The following is a 21,058-nucleotide window of genomic DNA, read 5'->3' on the forward strand; positions in this document are numbered from 1 at the left end:
TATCTGTATATATATATATATATATAATAAAATAAAGTAAAATAAAAGTAAGTTGATCTGATTTCGCTACTCGCTTTATAGTCCATTTTTGTACTGTTATCTTTTTTTTCTGTTCTTGCATGTTATTTTTAACTTATTTTTACTTTTTGTTATCTATTTTATTTGTTGTAATTTTCATAAAAGAATTTTTTGAGTGCTCCTCACACTATTGTATTAATATATTTTGCTTTGGCTTTATTGATACAATATCAGAAAGCACTCTGTTTTGCAGATATAATCGTGTGGGCTGAGGAAAAGATTATATCTTTTTTTTCCGGGGTTTTTTCCGGTTTTTTAAATAAAATTTCGTCTTTTTTTTTTTTTTAAACTGCTGTTTGTTATTTTTTTACTTATTATCCCCCCCCCTTTTTTTTTCATATGTCTATAATTTTTCTCTGCTTTATTCTACATTTTGAACTTATATATTGTATATATGCACAAGAGATAAATATAAGAAAACAAAACATTTTCGGTAGATTTTTTTTTTCATTTTATTTTGCAATCTATTTTCCTTTTTGTTCAAAATTCAAAATATTAAATCCAGAAAATCCAAAAAGTAGAATATCAAGAGGTTCTCAAAATAGGCATCTGTTTGGTCCTCATTTGACATGAATCTACCACTCAAAGTGCATCTTTATCTTTTTAAAGTTTGGAATTGGAGTAACTTAATGAGGGGGAGGGGGTGGAAATTTAGTAATTAAGGCTGTTGTAATATTTTGAATTTTAATTCCATATTTTTCACCTCCGAAACTAAACAGGAGAGCTTTCGAATATAGAATTTTTCTTCTTCGCCACGTAAGAATGTTTTGTCTTGATTTTTATTCCTATAATATTACGATAACAGCACCAGGTACTTTTCATTTTGCATCTTTTTGCAAGTAAACGACGGTGATGAATTCGCGTACATCCCGAGATACTATGGTCATCACCTTGATTGCTTATTTTAACGTATTTGCCTTTTTCGGAACTGGATCCCTATTAAAACCCCATTTTTTAAGGATGTTCCTTTGTTTCGGGAGTGGAGTTTAGTCTCAAAAAGTGTCCAAACATCATACGAATCAATCATACGAAAGCGCTTGTTTTCCACTGAGAGCAAACGCTGCTGCCCTCCTGTCGAGACTCTTTTTTCAAACATGACTTTTGTGCAAAATTAGAAGTACTTTCTCTAGTAATATGTCTATGGCTCCAATTATTTTGCCTACTTTGATTCATAAATCACTCAAAATTATATCTTGGATTTTGTCCATCATTTGGGTGGAAGTCACTTCAATCGGGTGTTTCAAGATATACTGTCACGTTTAATCTCATTTAGCTAATTTTAACCATACGAAAGCAACAAGTTCAAGTGCTCAAACTTTGACCTCTTTCGTTATTGGACCTTTTAAATGGTTAAACACATGCATACGTGTTGTGTAACCGTGCGAAACTCATTTCTTTTCATTTTCTTAAATAAATCGAAATTTGCGTTTTCAGTCACCTGTAACAAGAAAAAAACGGGATGCATAAAATGAGGAACACTGTCTAAAAACAAATCTTTTTCAATATTACGAGCGCCAATTTTTGGATTTTTAAGAACGTATTGAACGAACTTTGTATTTCATTAAAAATTTATATAAAGGAAGCAGAATGTTTATATGTATGTGTGTATTTTTGCATGTGTGTATGCATGTGTATGTATGTACCTCATACAGATCCACAATTCTGAACCGAACCACTCAAAATTTAGTGTATGTACGTTAGAAGACGCGGTGAACCTAACTTTCTACTTAAAAACTCGTCCAATCAACGGTTCGGTCCAATCACCGGTCGCCTAAATGCAAAAATAAAAATAAAAAAATTCCATAGGATTTGACAAATATTTCATATGAGTAATTCTAACGTTTTAATGTCTTTTTTTTCTATCGACTTTTGCATGTAGAAAGAGATTACGAAGTAGGTGAATTGTATTTTCAATTTTAGCTGAGTTTATTCATAATCATTTTATTCGAATCCCGTGATTCGCGATTGATTCGTTAAGTCACGTTATTCGAATTTCCCAATTTGAATTGAGATCTGAATCACTTGATTCGAACAACGGATCTGAAGTTAATGATTTAAATTAGTGATCTGTATCACTTGATTGAATAGTGTTTTGAATCATTTCATTCGAATCACTGATTCAAATCGCATGATTTAAATCACTTGATACGAATTCACAACTAAGAATCACACTATTCAAATCAAGTGATTTGGCTCAGTAATTCAAATAATGCTTCTCGGATCAGTGATTCAAATGAAGTAATTCAAATCGTTATTCGAATGAAGTGCAGATCACTGTTTCATATCAAACAATTTAGATGAGTGATTCGATTAAAGTGATTCAAATCACAACTCGAATTCCGTGATTGAGATCACTGATTCATAGCACACAATTCGAATCGGTGATTCAAAGTTCGAATCAAGTGATTCAGATTCATTTTGATGATCAAGTGATGTTGTTGTTGTCGTGTCTATGCATGCAGTGATAGTACAAAGATTAGAGTCTTCCAAAAGTCTTGATAACAAGATTTGCAAGTTCTGGAGCCTGATGGTCATGGAAATTAAGCATTAGCGTCAATAATTATTTAGTGATTTTGTACTGCCTTCAAAGATCAATTCGCTCACCAAAAATGATTAGAAAAATATTAGTGTCATTGCTAATTATTTCCAGAGATCAGCATCAATTAATTTTTGTAAGAGGCACAAATTAGAATTAAAAAAATTTGTATTAAAACGCTATAAATTTACAGAGAAAAAGTAAATAATTCTCTAAGAAAAATATAAATAGTCGCCATATTGTTACTGACGCCAATGATTTTTAATTAATTTTTATAATAGGTTCAAATTTAAATAGGAAATATACTGAAATGAAGTTTTGTACTAAATTATTGGATAAAATGTTGATTAAGGGAAACCATAAAAAACATCTTAGTACAATTGATGACAACCATTCATAAATGTTTTAGTAATAGATACTACTGGCATTATTTAATAGGTACTTTGTACATTAATGTTGGTATCAAGAAGGTACTGAGAAAATAGGTTTTTGCTGCCCACCCAAAGAGAAATTATTGATTATGGTAATTTTTGACTGTCAGGAGTTGTAGCATTATGCCAAATGATGCTGAATCAATTTAATCTTTATTTTGATGGGAGGAACTTCTAAAAGCATGTTTTGCTTAATCTGATAACATAAAGCTACCGGAAAAGGCAACAAATAATAAAAAAATGTAATTGCTTTAGTTCAATTAATTGAGTCGTTATATTACTTTCAACTTTGTGCTTCATTTCGTCGTGTTGATTAATACCAATTTATTGATTATTTGCTTTTCTTTACCCCGTACATAGAACTGGTATTTAGGTAGTATTTTAACATTTCTTAAAATAATAATAATCTTTAATTTTTAATTATTTTACACGTGTGGGGGATGTTGTTTTATAAGTTTAATAGACTTTATAACTTCTTGAATTTTCATACGATTCTCTCAAAACTTTTTCTGTATGTATTGTTAAAGTGTTATTCATTTACTTCATAGAATAATTTGATATTTCTAGGCAAGTCAGTTAAAATATATAACGGATCAAGAATTTCATACTTTACCTATTTATTTTACGAAATAACTACTTATTCAATGAAATAACTTATGATAGACCTTTATATAGAAAAATAAACAATTTCAAAGTTATTTTTAAAATTAATTGATCATTAATAACTAAAATCTCTTCAAAAATACGTTTTATCCCTATCACGGATAATTAATTTATAAATAATATGAAGAAAAAAAATGATGTAATTTATTATTACTCATATCAATGATATCATACGTTTAAAAGCAACGGAAAGAAGAGTACACACACGTCATTGCAAAGGAGCTATAAGTGGTTCAAAACTGACTAAAAGCAGTTAGAACCAGTTCAAATAATTAACCGTATTTCATACTTTACCGATCAAGTAATCGTTATTCTATAGAATACTTAGTTAAATCATAGAATTTAATTTTATATAACTGACTTGCCTAGTTATTTCACGAAATACCTAATTATTCTATGAAATAACAGATTTCACACTTTTACGGTAACATATACAGTCAGACTTCTATTTAACGAACTTCCATTTTGCGAATTTCTCTATTTTTTGAATTTTTTCTAGAAACCAAGAACATTTTAGAAATTTCGTCGTAAAATAACTTCCAAATAGCGAAGTGAATTTTCTATTTAACGAAATTTTCTTTGTTATTCACTTTCCCTATTTCCCAAAATATTTCAAACTTGTTAACGCATTTTATAGAGGAAATGACCTTGAATTGATTTTCGAAGCCCCCTTAGCTTTAAGAAAAAGCAGTTAAATCCCTTTCCTTTTTCAAACGAAAAACTCAGACAAAATTAACGGATTGTAGCAGTAGCAATTCAACTTAAAAACCCATGTGGTAATGTATGATTAAAATTACTTAATATTATGTAGCAAATATTATATATTGCTACATAATATTAAGTTATAATTTTATACAGCAAATAAATACAGTTATAATTTTATACATAAATTTAGCTTTTTTAGTTGAAAATGTATGTAGCATGATAGTGTAACACTGGATTATGTTCTGCTCTATTCTTGCTTTCCGTACAGATTTCTTTTATGACTAAGATTTATAAAATAAATAGTAGATACTAGTTTACAAGATCGTTTACAAGTGTATCAATTTGCTATTTTAATTATGTCCAGTGTTTATGAATTAAAAACCTGTTTATGCGTCGTTTAAGTATGTTAAAAGGTGATTTTCTATTTTTAACAAATTTTCCATATAACGAACTTATTATCGGGACTTAGCAACTTCGTTAAATAGAGGTCCGACTGTATAAGAGTTTACCAAATGAAACATGGTCGCGTAAGAGATGGGTTTTGAACCATAATAACTGATCTTTATACTACTCTTTTTAAAAAGATGCTTCATTTCCTTTTGATGTATAGTTACTGAACAAGTCAGATACCTTTCCCAGAGGAAGAACCCATCATCGTTTATTGTTGGAACGCAATGTTGAGGATTGATCTGAAATTATTAAAAAAATATTTTCAATCAATTGAAATTGAAAGAAAAACAGTGATAAAAATAAATACGCATTAAAATTTTTGGCATAAAATTTATTTTAACATTTGAAGATTTATAAAAAAAAAATTCTTATTAATATTTTACATACTTTGTTGCTGTTGTTACTTATGCTACATAGTATTTTATTTTATAACCGTCGTAGAGCTGCCGACCCAATATTACAACTACAACATTATTAATAATATAAGTTACGCGACTCTTTCACTTTCGTTGACGTTAACCTAGAACCACAAATAACTGATGCACGGTCTTAATAATATATTGATTTAATTCATGTCTCTTATTTTTGTCATACGGCGATCATTTTTTTTTCTCTGTTACATAAAGTTCACCTTGTTTTATAAAGATGTATAATGATGTGGAAGATTGCCAAATCACCGACAAGCTACCTTTTCACATTTAGGTTTGAAACATTGATAACTATCAGCGAATGATAAATTGATGCCTCATTCAATTTTCATCATTTAATCTTCATAGTGTTGAGAACAACAGCTTGTGAAAAAGAATTTTGTTGATTGAAATTGGTTCTTAATATTTAATAAGTATTAGAGAAAGATAATTGTAATTTAAGAAGCAAAATGTTATAGAGAGACATCTTTTGTTCTTATGATAAAATTCTTGAAGTAGGTGTTCTTGTTAGTAGAACAAAATCCTTACAGAAAATGGAAGGTTCCCTCACAAAATTCGTATATATATGAACAATTACAGCAACTTGGCAATTTTTGATGCATATAAAAAATAAATTTTTTTTTATTTAAGCGAAGGAAATAGCGTTTTTCAGAACAAGTCAATTTCATTGCATCATTTTTGAAACATATAGTATCTCGAGGTTGTTCTTTCTGAATTTTTTTCATTTTTCTGACAAAATTTTCTGATTTTATTTGATCCCATAGTATTATTCAAATTCTCTATTAAAACAGTTGAATTCTATCGTTAAACTTCAAAAATGTTCAAACATGTTCAATTATTCTAACGTTAAACTAATTACTTGATTAAATACAGAAATGCCATGAAAAAATTCCGTTAAAAAAATCAAAGGATTTACAAGAAACAGAACATTTCATTGTTAATAAGATATAGATTGTTTATTTATTTGTTTATTTGATACCATACAACTTTTCCCAATTTTTATTCACTCCTCTATTTTTTTCTGAACATTAAAATCATATGTACATTGAATAAATTTATAGAGTTGTAGCCTCTGTCCATCTCTAAAGTCTGATTAACCGGGAAAAAAATGTAGCAAAATTATTGTTTGCTAATTTTGCAATTTTATCAAAATATTAGCATTCAGTAGTTCATACAGTATTTTTAAAATATAAAAAAGCCATGTATAAAACCATATAAAAAAACTACAGTTTCACAAAACTCCAGGATGTCATCAAGGTTGACAACCAGGCGAAATTTCCGTTAAAATTTATGTATTTTAATTTTATTCAGATGAGAAATACAGTGAAAACCGCCAGTAAAGACCACTTCTATGTAGCGACCTCCTTTATTTACGACCCCTTTTGGGAGATGAGGAATTTATTTTTTTTATAGGCCTTGTTGAAGAAAACATTTCGACTGTCAAAACTTCTCGCAGTGACCGGGCAAATCTCTGCGCCAAATGCGGGAAAGGTCAAATAAAGAAACACGAAAAACATCAAAACAAAATATATTAACAAAACAAATAAGTAGATTAAAATATATTCAAAACATGTGTTTGAGGCTTTTATTAAGAGATCTCTTTTTGACGATCTCAGAAAGAGATCTACCATCTCATGCTGCAGTAAAGTGAATTCTATCACTGATTTATTTTTAGAGTTGAAAGTTAAATTGGAAAAAAAAATATATTAGAGCAAACTAAGCATTCCAAGAAAACAAGCCTTTTCTCCTTTTTTAAGGTTAACTAATTCGCATGGTATAAGACTAAAACTTGAACCTAAAAACATAGTTGTTAGTTTATTTAAAATAATTCTATCACCCATAATTTTATTTTATTTTATTTTATAACCGTCGTAGAAAAGCCGACCCAATTTGAGGTTTACTACTGCTAATGTTCAACTTAGTAAGCCTGGAAATTTTGAGCATAATCCAGAAGACAAGAATACCCCTGGATCAAGTATTGGGAGAAATTTGTCTTCGTGGAGGTCTCTTGGATGAAACTAACCTGCGATTGCGTTACATGGAGAGGAAAACTACGAGAACCTCCCACAGTTAGTCTGATCACAAGAGGACTCTAGCCCATCTGACGGAATTTTATTTCTGCACTTAATCGGTGAAAGTCGGGTGCGGAATTCGTATCAACCAGCCATTGCTGGGATTGGAACACGGTTTACCTCATTGGAAGGTGAACACGCTATCCCCTGAGCCATCCCGGCTCCCACCAAATATATAATCGAATTCAAACGAAACGTCCTAGAATTTTAATTATTTTTTTTTCACCGTAAAGTTCAGATTTTTTCCCTCATTCTGATTAGTGATATTTGCTAAGTTTGTGATTTTCGCTCCTAAGCGAATTAATACTATTCCAGTTAATTTTGTACTTCCTTTCTTTGTATATTTCTTAGAATAATTGAATAAGTGTGAAGATGCGTCTGAGTGCCTTTAAGTCAGTGATACTTGCAGATACGAAATTCAATATAAAGATATATGTTGACTTGTCAACCTAGGAGCACACATTTCAAATATTTACTTTTTATGCTTTATCTCTTTTTATTTAAGAATCTATTTTAAAGTCTTTTTTAGAGCACATTTTAAATTAATTTTCTCCATACGATTATTGTAATTTAAATGTAGAGGATTTTGAATTTTTTTTTTGTAACTGTTAATAAAAAGATATTTAACCTATAATTTAATTAACCAGATATTTTTTGACAGTTAACCTGCGTAGTAAAAATAGTTAACTCTTAATTAAAAAAATAGTTGCATTATGTAAGTAGTTTATTGTTGGATACAGTGTTTTTATTTGTTTATTCAGAACAATATATCCCTTATTCGCTTTGCTCACCTAACCTAAGATTGATTTATAATATTTCTTTTTTGTTCATAACTATAAACAGATTGGTACATCAGAATTAAAAAGTAATCTATTGACAGATTCCAAAATGTTCTGTTGTATTAAATGCTCATTTGGTTTCAGAAGTTTTGTTGCTGAGAAAAAAAATGTCAGCTTTATCATTTTGTTTAAATTTCATCTACACTTCAGTTTCTTAAATTCCGATTTAAATTTTGAAACTATATTTATTAATACAAAAAGTTAATTCCTTTAATAATATTATTTCATAAATAATTTAGATACCGTTTTATATATGTTTATCATGAAATGTTATCCAATAAGGTATTATTATAGTACAGTATACTCTCGATATCTCAAAGTTGCAGGGAAGCTAAAAGAATTTCGAGACAGCGAGTTTTCGAGATAACAAGTTCAGAACTAAATATATTCTAAAAAGTAGAAAAATATATTATAAAATTTTACTCTAATAAGTAGACTCATGAAACATAAGAATTACTACTAATAAATATGCATGTTTTGATAGTTGACTATAAGTCTAAATACAGCAATGATAATTTTATTTTTAAACGGTAAGAACAAAAATAATTATGCATTAAATAGAAAATAATAATTAACTTATATTACGAAGATAACTGATATATATAATAATTAACTTATATTTATAATTAACTTATATTGAGATTTTTACGAAAAAAGTCATTTTCTATTTTAAAAAAATAATTCATTCGCTCTAACAAGGTTTTGGAAGAAACTCTTCGTCATAAGGAATTGAAATTGACATTAGGCGATATACAATGCACTTTTTTGATATAACAATGTTTTCGAGATATTAGAGTTCGAAATATCGAGAGTATGCATATTGCTTCATAATAAAGATTTTAGTTTTAATTCTTTAATTTGAAATAATAAAAAAGAAAATAATAATAACCGAGATTATAAATACAATAGTATAATAAGTAAATATTACCATTCAACACCGATACTTAAAGGATAAAGAGTTAAATTTATAGGTAAAATACCTTTTACTTTTCATTAAATTTTATTCTTTTAATATTATTAATAATATTTTAATTTTACTAATATTATTATATAATGTATTTAATAAAATGATATTTCCTCCACACCGAAATGCTTCTCAGAATTCATATTTTGCTTTACGCAATTAAAATAAAAGTCCATTAAGAAGTTTCATGTGGAAGATCACAATTTCAATATCAATAAAACTTCTGTACATATTTTTTACTTTCAGCAATCCAATAAGCAATCATAAATTCTTTTTCATGTTACTTCGCAAATTACCACCTCTATGAAGCTGGTCATTTTTACGCACGCTAAATCATTTCAAACTAAGCTTTGTCGAGCTAGATGATGGTACTTTATAGCAAGGGAAAGAAATACAATTTTGCAAAAATTAGTAAAATGCTATTATCCAATTACCTGATAATGTAAAAGTTTTATTTTATCCGAAAATTATAAAGATGAAAAAAAAAATTATAATAATTTAATGTTTCGAGTGCTCAATTATAGGCGCCAAATCTCAAGACTTACCTAACGCAAATGAGGGGGAAAAAACATTTTTAAAAAGAAAAGGCAAAGTTTCCATTGAAAAAATGAAAAATAAAATAAAAAGGAGAAATAAATCTAGAAAACCGTGGTAGCCTTGACAGTAAACTCAGGATAGGTAGTATTTCCTAGCTCCATAGGGGGTTGGTGAGTAACTCATATCGTTTTACAAGATATTCAATATTTATATGAATGAAACAAGATTCTAGATTATCAAGATGGGCTTATGTATATTGCCCTTATTCATTGTTTATTTGTTGTGAAAAATTAATAGCTAATAATTATAAGTAAATGATAATATAATTCGCTGATTACACTCTAGCTTTTTCAAACTATTATAATTATTAAAAACCACATTGATTTTACGTCTTAATTAGTCATAATGAATAAAACTTTTCAGATCACATTCATTACGGTACAAATTAAATTAAGAACTCAAATCAGATAAAAATTTACAGTACAAATAATGAAGCTTAAATTGGACAATCATTTCGGTTTATAATTTTGTTTTTGAATTAGTCACAATGGATAAAACTTTTCAGATCACACTCATTACGGTACAAATTAAATTAAGAACTCAAATCGGACAAGCATTTCCGGTACAAATAAATAAAACTTAAATCGGACAATCATTTCGGTTTTCGGGGATTTTATGTCTTAAATAGTCGCAATGGATAAAACTTTTCAGATCTCACTCACTAGGTACAAATTAAATCAAGAACTCAAATCGGACAAACATTTACAGTAGAAATAATAAAACTAGAATTAGACAATCATTTCGGCAGAGATTGAATAGATTAATTAAATTTATATTGAATAAAACAACCTATTGTTCACCTTCATATATTCCGGTGTAAACTGCTCTCCAGTAAGAACATCAACAATCTTTTTATTAAATTTAATCCCTAATTGCTCAGCCGTTATTAAAACAGCCCTGCACGGACTGCTCATCGGATGCATATACAAATCTATCGGCATTTCTCTCCCAAAACTACGGCTTCCGAGTTTCAAAGACACTTTTCCAGATTAAGGTCAGGCTGACCAAATGAAAGCACGCCTTTTGGAAGCAATTCTCCCATACTTGGCTGAGAAAGACATTAAGCCGACTAATGAAGCATACATGGGATGAACATGCGGAATGATCAGAAGATAAAACTACATTCCGAATGTTTCTGTATCAGTGTAACAGTCAAAAAAGGATGGTACCGCGCGTGTTTTTAATGTTCGTCATGGCAACCTGCGAATTTCTACACCAAATTCTCACACGGAGCCAATTGGCTTTTTAGTTCTTTTTTGTTCATTAAATCTTCATTATAATCTTTCATATTTTCATATCGATTAGCCACTTTAATAACGTGGGCTGCATTCGAAGGAAAAATCTGATAATGAGTTTGTCCTTTTTTATGTTCATTCATTTTAAATGTTACACTGTTACACATTATCTTTCAAGCGTTTAGGTCACTGTTTCAAAAGTTAATGAAGTCTAGTATTTTTTTAAAAAGTAATCTACATATATTTTTATCGGGAATTTTTTTATGGAGTTAAAATTACTTACGAAATATTGACTTTAATTTAAACGTTTCAGTACATAATGAGTTTAAATAGCATTATCATTAATTTTTTTCCTGCATAGAATTCCTACAATGAGTCATTGCATTAAATCTTCATTATAATCCTAAATTTGTTTTTTTTTTTTTTTTTTTTTTTTTTTTTTTTTTTTTTTTTTTTTNTTTTTTTTTTTTTTTTTTGATTTTTCGCTTCAATATCATGAGTTGATGGTGTAAATATGTTAATCTAATAAAGTTTGCGTTTTTAATAATGATTTATTTCAAACGTTTCAACGTTGTGCATTTAAATATTACGTTTAAAATGTTTAGGCAGTTGGTTCAAGTTTAATGCATTCTAATGTTTTTTTTTTAAATTAATTCAAATATTTTTCTTGGAAATTTTTTTATGGATTAAAAGCAAAGTATGAGAAATTGTCTTTCCCTTTTAAACATTGCTTTTTAACGACTTTAAAAAGTTTCAGTATCTGATGAATTTGAAGATTAGGATTAAAAATTTACAAAGATTAATTTAATGCAATCAAGCGTCTTTTTTTAAGAAAGAAAATTAATCTGCAGACATTTCAAAACTTTAATCATATGGATTTGATTTTGAAACGGTCGTTGAACAGCGGACTCAATTTTGGGTTCATGACTACCAATGTTCAACTCCGTAGCTTTGTAATTTTGAACCCAATCCAGAAGACAAGGGAACTCCTAAATCAAGTATTGGAAAAATTTGCCTTCGTGGAAGACTTTTTGATGAAACTGACTAGTATTTTCGTTACATAAAGAAGAAAACAACGAAAACCTCCCACGGTTAGCCTGCCGATAAGGGGACTCTACTCAATGATTAGTCTGAACCTTAGGATATTTTACCTCAGCACTGCAATTTGTGCAAGCGCACACGGACTTCTAATCAACCAGCCATCGCTGGGATTCAAACCCGGTTCACCTCATTGGAAGGTGAAAGCTCTATCCCCTGAGCCACCACGGCCGAATCAAATAAATTGGGAAAATTCCCAGGCAAAAGTTTGCGATCCTTAATTATGATAATTTTTTTTTCTTAAGACTGTTTTTCAAAGATCTAAAATAACGCTTTTTAGAGAAAGATTATCTGTATCTCTTAACTGCTGTGAGTTTCAGCAGTTATTCATGCTTTATTAATTTTTAGCCAACGTCCACTACACTGTAAAAAATTTTCATATATTTGAAAATCAAAATTGGAGGCAACTTCTTGCCAAAGTAGAGTTCTACTACACCACGAATGAATTATAGTTCCTGGTGCAGTGTTACACTTAGAATGTTCTTTCACACTACTTGGTGTAAAGTAGTCACCACCATGTGTGTTGTTAAGTAACACTAAAATTATGTTTACAATAAGATACGATGCACATAAGTATCATTAAAATTACATTTACGAAACAATATAATGTAAGAATCAATCATTTAGGTTTCATCCTTAATTTTGCAAATTAGTAAGTAATTCAAATGTTGCACAAAGGGAATCAAACGAATTTGAACTAGGCTTAACAGAATAGAAGTGGATGGAAATTATACATTATTATAAAATAATTTAAAACAGTTTAAATAGACTTATAATAAATATAAATAAAAATATTCTTATTATATAACTAAAAACATGCATACACAGTGGTCGGACAACATTATTTTTCTAGTTCATTACAACCACAGCTACTTTGCTACAAATGTAGTTAACTATAACTATAACTTTTTTTAAATGTAGTGACTACAAACTGTTTTAGAATTTAGTAACTACTTAAGTACTTTAAGGAGACGAACTTACAATAAATTCAAGGGAATAATTAAGGAATATTTATACATGTTTACATGAGAAAGTTTGCTATTCCAAAGTATTTTTTTTTCTTCAAAATCCTTCATTTAATCTTCAACTTCTTATACCTTTCTCGACAGCGAATATTTAATTTAAGAAATACAAAATTATCAAAGACTTGAATTTTTTTTAACTGTTTAAAGCTCTTTTATTTCCTCTAAGAAATTGAGTACGCCAAAAATACGCTCCCTTCCTTTGAAATAACATCAATGTTTCATGAGTCTGCATTCGCACGTGAAAGTGCGACCAAATGGATTAATTATCTATTTTTCGTAATGGCTGATTTAAATATTAATTAGACATCAGGGGTTTCCAGCTTACATGAAGCCGGGGGTCGCAGTTAAAAACACCAGTCAAAAGGCGGGCCACAACTTTAGCAAAATTTTATAAAGGACTTTTTTATGTTTGAAAGAACATTAAATATTACTGTCAGATTTTTATCAAGTTGTACAAAACAAAAGTATTGAATTACAAATTAAAATAAGAAGCAGATTTTTACCTGAGAAATAAATTTTTTTGCACAGTTGGTATGTTGAATTTCAGAGAAACGGAGAAATTAGAGTTTTTTTTTAACGAAAGATAAGTATTTTATACCCATATAGGTTTTTTACGAAAATTGTGCGCAAAAAAATGATAACTAATATATTTTAGTTCGTGGGCCGGATGTGGCCCGCGAGCCGCCAGTTGGTAAGACCAATTACAGCTACAGATTTATTTTCATTGCATTCATTGACGAACCCGCGAAGATTTGTACCCATCAAATTCGAAAAATTAGTTGCGTTTGAGCTATGTTCTTTACTAAACTATCGATAAAAGTAATTTCCAGGAATCACTACAAACTACTGTTTCTTTTTTTCTGTATCGGACTACACTAATTTTTTTGAAAAAGTAGCTCACTTCACACTACGATTAAAAGTAGCGACTACAGTAGTTTCACTACTTGTAATGAGCTACTTCAGACTACTGTGCATATATATTTTGAAAGCCAACTATGGTTTCTGTAGATGAAAAGCAGCATTGAACATTACACTAACATTAAAGTTTTCGGAACTGAAAATATGGTGTAAAGGCATGCGTTTAGATGTTTAGAGCTTTCAAATTACCTGTAAGTTTAATATGAAATATCGATTTGGTGTAAAAAAGTGTTCCTTCGCTAATTGTAATTAATGGCAGACTATATCCAAAACTCTCCAGCAAAAAAATTTTCGAAAGCCAAAATATTTAACGTGTATTTTAACTACCACTACATGTATTAAATACTGATTTGACAGTATATGTAAGACATGTTAACTCAATTTTATTTCGAGACACGTTTTGATAGATTGACATGATCGATAATTATATCCCCTTAAACGTATGGTGTAAAGGCGCGTGATCTTGGTGCAAACATTTTGCATCTTAGGTGTTCAGAGCATTCAAAAACTCTATAATTTGTATAAAGCTCGGTTTGGTGTTAACGTGAAAAAAGTATTCCTTTACGCAATTTTTAGGGTTCTTCAATGTCAAATTGGGAGAGATATTACACTACACCTTTTAAAGTGTATGCTAACTATTATGAAAGTGACGGCAACTGTTAATGCGAAGGAAAATGATAGCTTTGTGAAAATGGAAAGCGTTTCAGGTCTAATTTTTTTTACTGTAGAACTCCTGACTCCTACTCTGCATTATTTGGATTCCTTAAATATGCAAAAATTGAGAAATATTCATTGGATTTAAAAATTTTAATCTAGGTAAAAAAAATTTCGCCAAATTGGCGATTTTTTTTTTTTAAATATTTAATAGTTTTTTTTTTCAAGACTAAGGCTATTATTCGGTTTAAAAATCGAAACAATATTTTTCAGCAAGATAGCTCACACAGTTTAAAATTAAAGCTTTACTTAAAGTTTAGTGCCTTCTGTATTCTTTATTTTTTCTTTGTAAAAGAGCTTTGAAGAATGCCTTTTATCTATGATTCTCAGGTGGATTTACATTTTCTTTAAGAAGAAAAAAATGCGAAATCTGTTAATCTATGAGTAAATATACGTTTTTATCTTTCATGGTGTCGCTCGTACCAAAAAGACCAAAAAGGAATTGAGATTATTTTAATCTCACCATAACATTTCCATTCATAAAAATCAACCCTTCACACACTTGCACCGTGTTTGTTGCTACACTATACTTGTTAACCACTTTCTCAGTTCCTTTCACATTGCTTCGCATTTTGAGCTTGTATATTTAAATCTAGGCAATCTAGCTTTTTATTCATGTTGGTATTCTTTTTAACTGGAAATTCTAAGAAATAGCAAAATATACATCCTGCGAAACTTTTAATTTATAAACATTTCTTTCAATTTATATATGTTACGATTAGATTTAAAGTTCTTTTACAGTCCTTCAAAGCTCTTTTGCAAATTTCACAAATTATTATAAATTTCAGTGTTCTGGAAAACAACCATTTTAAGTCTTTTATTATAAGATAAACTCGTAAAATATATTAAAACCAAAGAAAAGGGTTAGAAAAGAAAAAGAAAATGCACAGGAACAAAGTAAGTACACATGGAGGCAATCTATATATTATTATTATTAATAATAATAATAATAATAAAATTGGGTGAATGAATGAGCAATGATCTCCGACCTCTGATCTTAGTTTGATCCAATCTCTTCTGATAAAACACGCCTCTCTCCTGCGGAAATTGCTAAACACCATTAAAACTGAGTTATAATTCGAAATTATTATGCTGCCTGTCTAAATTAATAAACATAATTAAACAAAAATATCGAACAGGTTGCTGATATTAACTGTTCGCTCCTTACTTCTGTTTCAATTATAGCTCAGTATGTTTTAGCTTTTTCCGTTACCGGAGCCAAAAAAAATTTCAATTGTTTTGAAACAACATGCACATTAGTACTTTAACCCTTTCAGGACAGGTGATTCATAAAAGCAGATGAACAAAATCAGACTCAAAGTTGAAAAAAATAAAATAGTGGTAGCTTAAATGTGAGCCTTGCTAATTTGGCGGAATTATTTTAATTTCACTTTAATCAATGCTATTCTAATCACATACCCAATCAATGTTAGTTCAAATTGCAACGATATAATTTTTATTTTGAACTAAGTAGGGGTGAATTAAATAAATCTAACGATTATAAATTCGCCAGCAAATAAACTGCTTATGAATTAAATTTGTTAAAAATTTTATCTTTTTACCCTGATTTATAGCGTTTCATGCTGGCTAAAAAATAATCTCACTAATATAGCTAAAAAATAATCTCACTTAATTGGGAAAAAAATGGTATAGTGAGAAACCATGGTTCATAGTAAGAAACCGTGTAAGAAATGATGCCAAAAATGAAAACAAATGAATAAAAAATGAATAAAGGATTAGAATAAAGGATTGTATGTACTATATACTTTTCCCCACGCACTGTAGAAAAAAAATTCGCTAAAAATGCAAAAATCAATAGCAAAAGGGATGAAATGTTGAAAAAATGCCTTCTTTTAGCGGAATAAGCATAATGATAGAATATTTAATCTTACTCTATAAAATATTAATAACGTAAGTATTCAACTATTATTGCACGACTACTGTCCTATCATATGCATCGTTTTTTAGTTAAATGATCCATACTTAAGTGAATAGTCTATGATTGAAGCATGATTATGGTAATGGAGCTTTCATTTGGATAATTATATGCATTACAAAAATGACTTTTTTCTCTTCTAAGTGAGTTTATACTATTTTTAGGATTAGCATACGTGATTTCCTGCACTAAAAAAGATATTCTTTGTGGCTTTTTCTTTGAGGGGGGGGAAGAAAAACTATATCATACTGGGAAAAAAATTAACAATAGATTTATGAATTTAAGATTTTTTGGTTAAGTAATGTCACTTAACTTTTAAAACAATTCGACGCAATTAGTTCAAAAGTTATATACATTCATAAACTTGTAATGCATTTCTACTTATTATATTGAAATCAGAAAACATCAAGATTTTCAGAATTTGAATTCTAAAGAATTCACCAAGGATTCTGAAATAAAAGAACCTTAAGTCTTTTGAATAATAAAATATCTGGTACTTTAGTCATTTTCTTCTAACATGATCATGCTTTAAAAGATTTTAATTTTTCTCTTAAATATTTCTTTCCGTGCACATTAAGTAGACTAAAAATTTATAAAATCTGCTGTTATTTTAAAAACAACATTCTATCTTCTTTTTCTTCAATAATATCTGAGATAACTAAAAAAATATTAACGGGCAGTGTTTCTTATGACGCTTGGTCAGGCCAAGCTCGCCAGCTATTGGCCTTTTGTGAATTAAGTCAGGAAGGTGCACCTTTTGTTTGACAAGAGAACACCGCAAGGATGGAAGTATGTCTTGACTCAGAAACCCACGGATAGATGGCAGCACGGCTCATTCATGACAAATTCGAAGGGGAAGGAAATCTTCTCTAGATCTCTATAACCATATTACTGCTCAGTAACCGTCCACAAAACTTTACATTCCAAAAAATAGGCAGTAAAATGTATAAACATTTATTTGGTTTTAATAAATTCCTTTTCCTACAAAACTATTTTCTAAACAGTGGAGGCTCAGGGAATAGAGCTCTCGTCTTCCAATGAGATGAACCGGGTTCGAATCCCAGTGGTGACTGTTCGATTCGAAATCCGCACATGGCTTGCACTAACTACAGTAAATATTCTTAGTGGTATACGAATCATACGTTCGAGTCCCCTTGCCATCAGACTAACCGTAGGAGGTTTTCGTGATTTTCCTCTCCCTGTAACGCAAATGCGGATTAGTTCCATAATAAAGTCCTCCACGAAGGCAAATTTCTCCCAATACTTGATCCAGGAGTTCCCTTGTCTTCTGGTTTGGGTTCAAAATTGCAGAGCTCCATAGTTGAACATTGATAGTCGTAAATCCAAAATCGGGTCAGCTGTTCAACGACGGTTATAAAAAAATAAAAAAGACTATTTTCTTATATAATAATTTAATTTTAATTTTGAATTGATTTATCGGTGTGTTACACACATAATTCTTTTCTAATTGTTGCTAGATATAGAGGTAATTCTGTCATGATGACCCAAAAAATATATATCATCTCCCTTTAAATACAGCTCTTTTAATATGCTAAAACCTGTTTTACTGGTTCACTTGTTAATCCTGCCGTAATTGATGGTTAAGATCATTTTCAGAAATGAAGTTAAAAAGTATACAATATAGAGATCGACTATAAGTTTTCAAGCTGGTTAAAAAACAAAAGCAATATCGAAATTTAATGAATCACTTCTGAGGTCGAAACAGAAAACTTCACAACTCATTTGATTGCTGAAGAAAACAGAGATTAGTTGGAAGGTGATTATTTAAAAAAAAACTTCCAATTTTCATCAATTCACAATTTTTATCAATTCACAATTTTTATCAATTCACTATTTTCATCAATTTACTATTCACCAAAACTCCCAGATTTTAAATTTTTTATTTTCTTCGAGACTCTTAAGACTTCGTTTCTGAGAAGGAGCCCAAATACACATATTAAAGATGATAACAATAGAATACCCTATTTATTGATATGAGTATAAAGCTTAGTATTGGTAGTGCTAGAGGTGAATTTCGTAATACAACTTATAACCTAACCAACTTGTAACCTAATATTCATAAGGAAGTTATTACTTCATGTTTATATTTAAGCCCATAATTTAAAAGCACGCCATCCTGTATTGTTATCGTACTCGTACTGCTATCAGTAAGACTTATGCTATTAATCATTCAATTCGTAAATCCATTTAACTTTAAAAAAATAAATAAATAAGAAACTGAAGACAACAGTTTAAACATGGCGACCACTATACCATATTCACGTTCTGATATTAAGTTCTTTCGATTTATAGCTCGCGTCGATTTTTTAAAATTTATTAAGTGTTGAAAAATCGAACGAATGGTCAAATTATGTAAATTATGCACAGTCTAAATAAAAAAAACATTTCATAGAAAATCAAGCCTGTTTAATCATTATTTGTTAAACTTAAAATAAACGGAAGGATTCACCTGGAGTTTTCAAGATTCCGTGTGAGCTTTCGAATTTTGCCATTTAAATACTCTCAGTTAAATATCCATATTTCATTATCTCTATAACTATTTTTTTGATCGGATACGACTAATCATTAAATTATTGTATTTTACAAAATTTTCAAGACAGTTATTTTAGTTCTTTTTAGGAATCTGTGTTAAAATGATGATAATTTAATTTTATAAAAATCAATTCAAAAGTAATTATAAAAAAAGATGAATTTTTCTGAAATTATCTTCAAATTAGTGTATCTTTAGCTATGTACGACAGCTTTATTTTTATATACTACATGTTTACGATATGATAATTGTGAAATATTGTGAAATACGTGTTTTAGAAAATGGACACCATTCAAAATCTGTCTTAAAAAAAATGAACGCAGAACTAAATGAGTGCTTACGAATTTGGACATCACTGAAAATGCGTGTTTAAAAAAATGGCCACAACTCAAAATGCGTATTTTAAAAATTGGCACAGATCAAAATGCATATTTACTGAAATGGACGTAACTGAAAATGCGCATAGGCACAACTCAAAATGCGTGTTTAAAAAAATAGCGCAGATCAAAATTGCGTACTTACGAAAATGGACATAGCTGAAAATGCGTGTCTAAAAAAATAGGAGCAACTCAAAAACAGTCTTTTAAAAGAATTTGGGGTCGAAATGTATGTTTACGAAAATGGACATAACTGAAAATGCGTCTTTAAGAAAATGGACACAACTCAAAATAAATCTTCAAAAAAATTGGCCCAGATCAAAAGACGAGTTTACGAAAATGGACATAACTGAAAATGAGTCTTCAAGAAAATGGACACAACTCAAAATAAATCTTCAAAAAAATTGGCCCAGATCAAAAGACGAGTTTACGAAAATGGACATAGCTGAAAATGCGTCTCTAAGAAAAATGGCCGTGTCATAAAATGCGTGTTTAAGAAAACGGGCATAGAATTTAATTCCAGTTTTTATGCCTAACTTAAGAAATACTTCTTTTGTTTTTTATTTAAAGACTAAACGAGTGAATCCAAATAGTTATCTAATAAGACGTCAAACATTTGCCTGAACCACTTAAAAAATTTCTTCTAAATTAGTCTTTTTTGAAACAAAAATATCAATCTTTAAAGTCAATATGTAGTTGCTCTTAAAAGTATGTCACAGGTTCTATAAAGTTATAATAGTAGTATAAAATTTGCATTGCAGGGATTTATTTTTTTAAGACCACTTTATGGCTTAGTTATCGAAATAAGCAAAGATAACTTGATAAGTTTCATTTGTAATAAATCCAGTTGCTCCGACCTTTAAGTCCGGGACTTGGGGCCCGTAATAATTATGCTTAGTGTTTAAAAAATTAAGGGAAAGTGAGTAAGAGAAATTACTCCTTTAATTTTTAAATTTGGATTGAACATCGAAAAGTCACATTTTTGCTGTAATTGTTTCTTTAAACATACATTTTAAGTTGTGTCTATTTTCCTAAACATGCATTTTGAACTGTGTACATTTCTTAAACAAGCATTTTGAGCTATGACCATTTTCCTAAACTCCACTTCGAGCTATGTCTATTTTCCTAAACATACAATTTGAGCTGTGTCTATTTACTTAAACACGCATTTTGAGCTGAGTGCATTTTCTCAAACATATAGTTTGAGCTGTGACTATTTTCTTAAATGTACATTTTGAGCAATGTCCATTTTCTATAAACACATGTTTTGAGCTGTGTCCTTTTTCTTAAACACGCATCTTCAGCTGTGACCAGAATTTAAAAAAAAGACCGAAGAAATATTTTCCTTTTTATGAAATTTTGAAACTATGCGTTTAAATTAGTGTGTTTTTAATTTTATAACAACATTTAGAATTGCACATTTTTTTTAAATTTTAATAAA

At 29.4% G+C, this 21,058-nt stretch overlaps 2 protein-coding genes across 3 annotated transcripts in view; one reads left to right on the top strand and one right to left on the bottom strand.

Annotated features, from left to right (window-relative positions):
* Positions 1-10,901, bottom strand: part of LOC107440095 (glutathione S-transferase 2) — a 13,524-nt gene extending 2,623 nt beyond the window's left edge. For both annotated transcript variants that reach the window (XM_071178955.1, XM_016052903.4), the window contains exons 1-2: positions 10,564-10,901; positions 5,044-5,102 (exon numbers count right to left, since the gene is read on the bottom strand). In XM_071178955.1, coding sequence (XP_071035056.1) covers positions 5,044-5,102; positions 10,564-10,704 — 200 coding nt within the window. In that variant the 5' untranslated portion in view covers positions 10,705-10,901. The remainder of the gene's footprint in view (positions 1-5,043; positions 5,103-10,563) is intronic.
* LOC107440145 (glutathione S-transferase 1) overlaps positions 1-21,058 on the top strand; it is a 115,809-nt gene that overhangs the window by 35,101 nt on the left and 59,650 nt on the right. The gene's annotated exons all lie outside the window — the stretch shown is intronic.

This window comes from Parasteatoda tepidariorum, chromosome 3, assembly GCF_043381705.1.
Source record: "Parasteatoda tepidariorum isolate YZ-2023 chromosome 3, CAS_Ptep_4.0, whole genome shotgun sequence".
In the NCBI taxonomy this organism is placed as follows: Eukaryota; Metazoa; Arthropoda; class Arachnida; order Araneae; family Theridiidae; genus Parasteatoda; species Parasteatoda tepidariorum.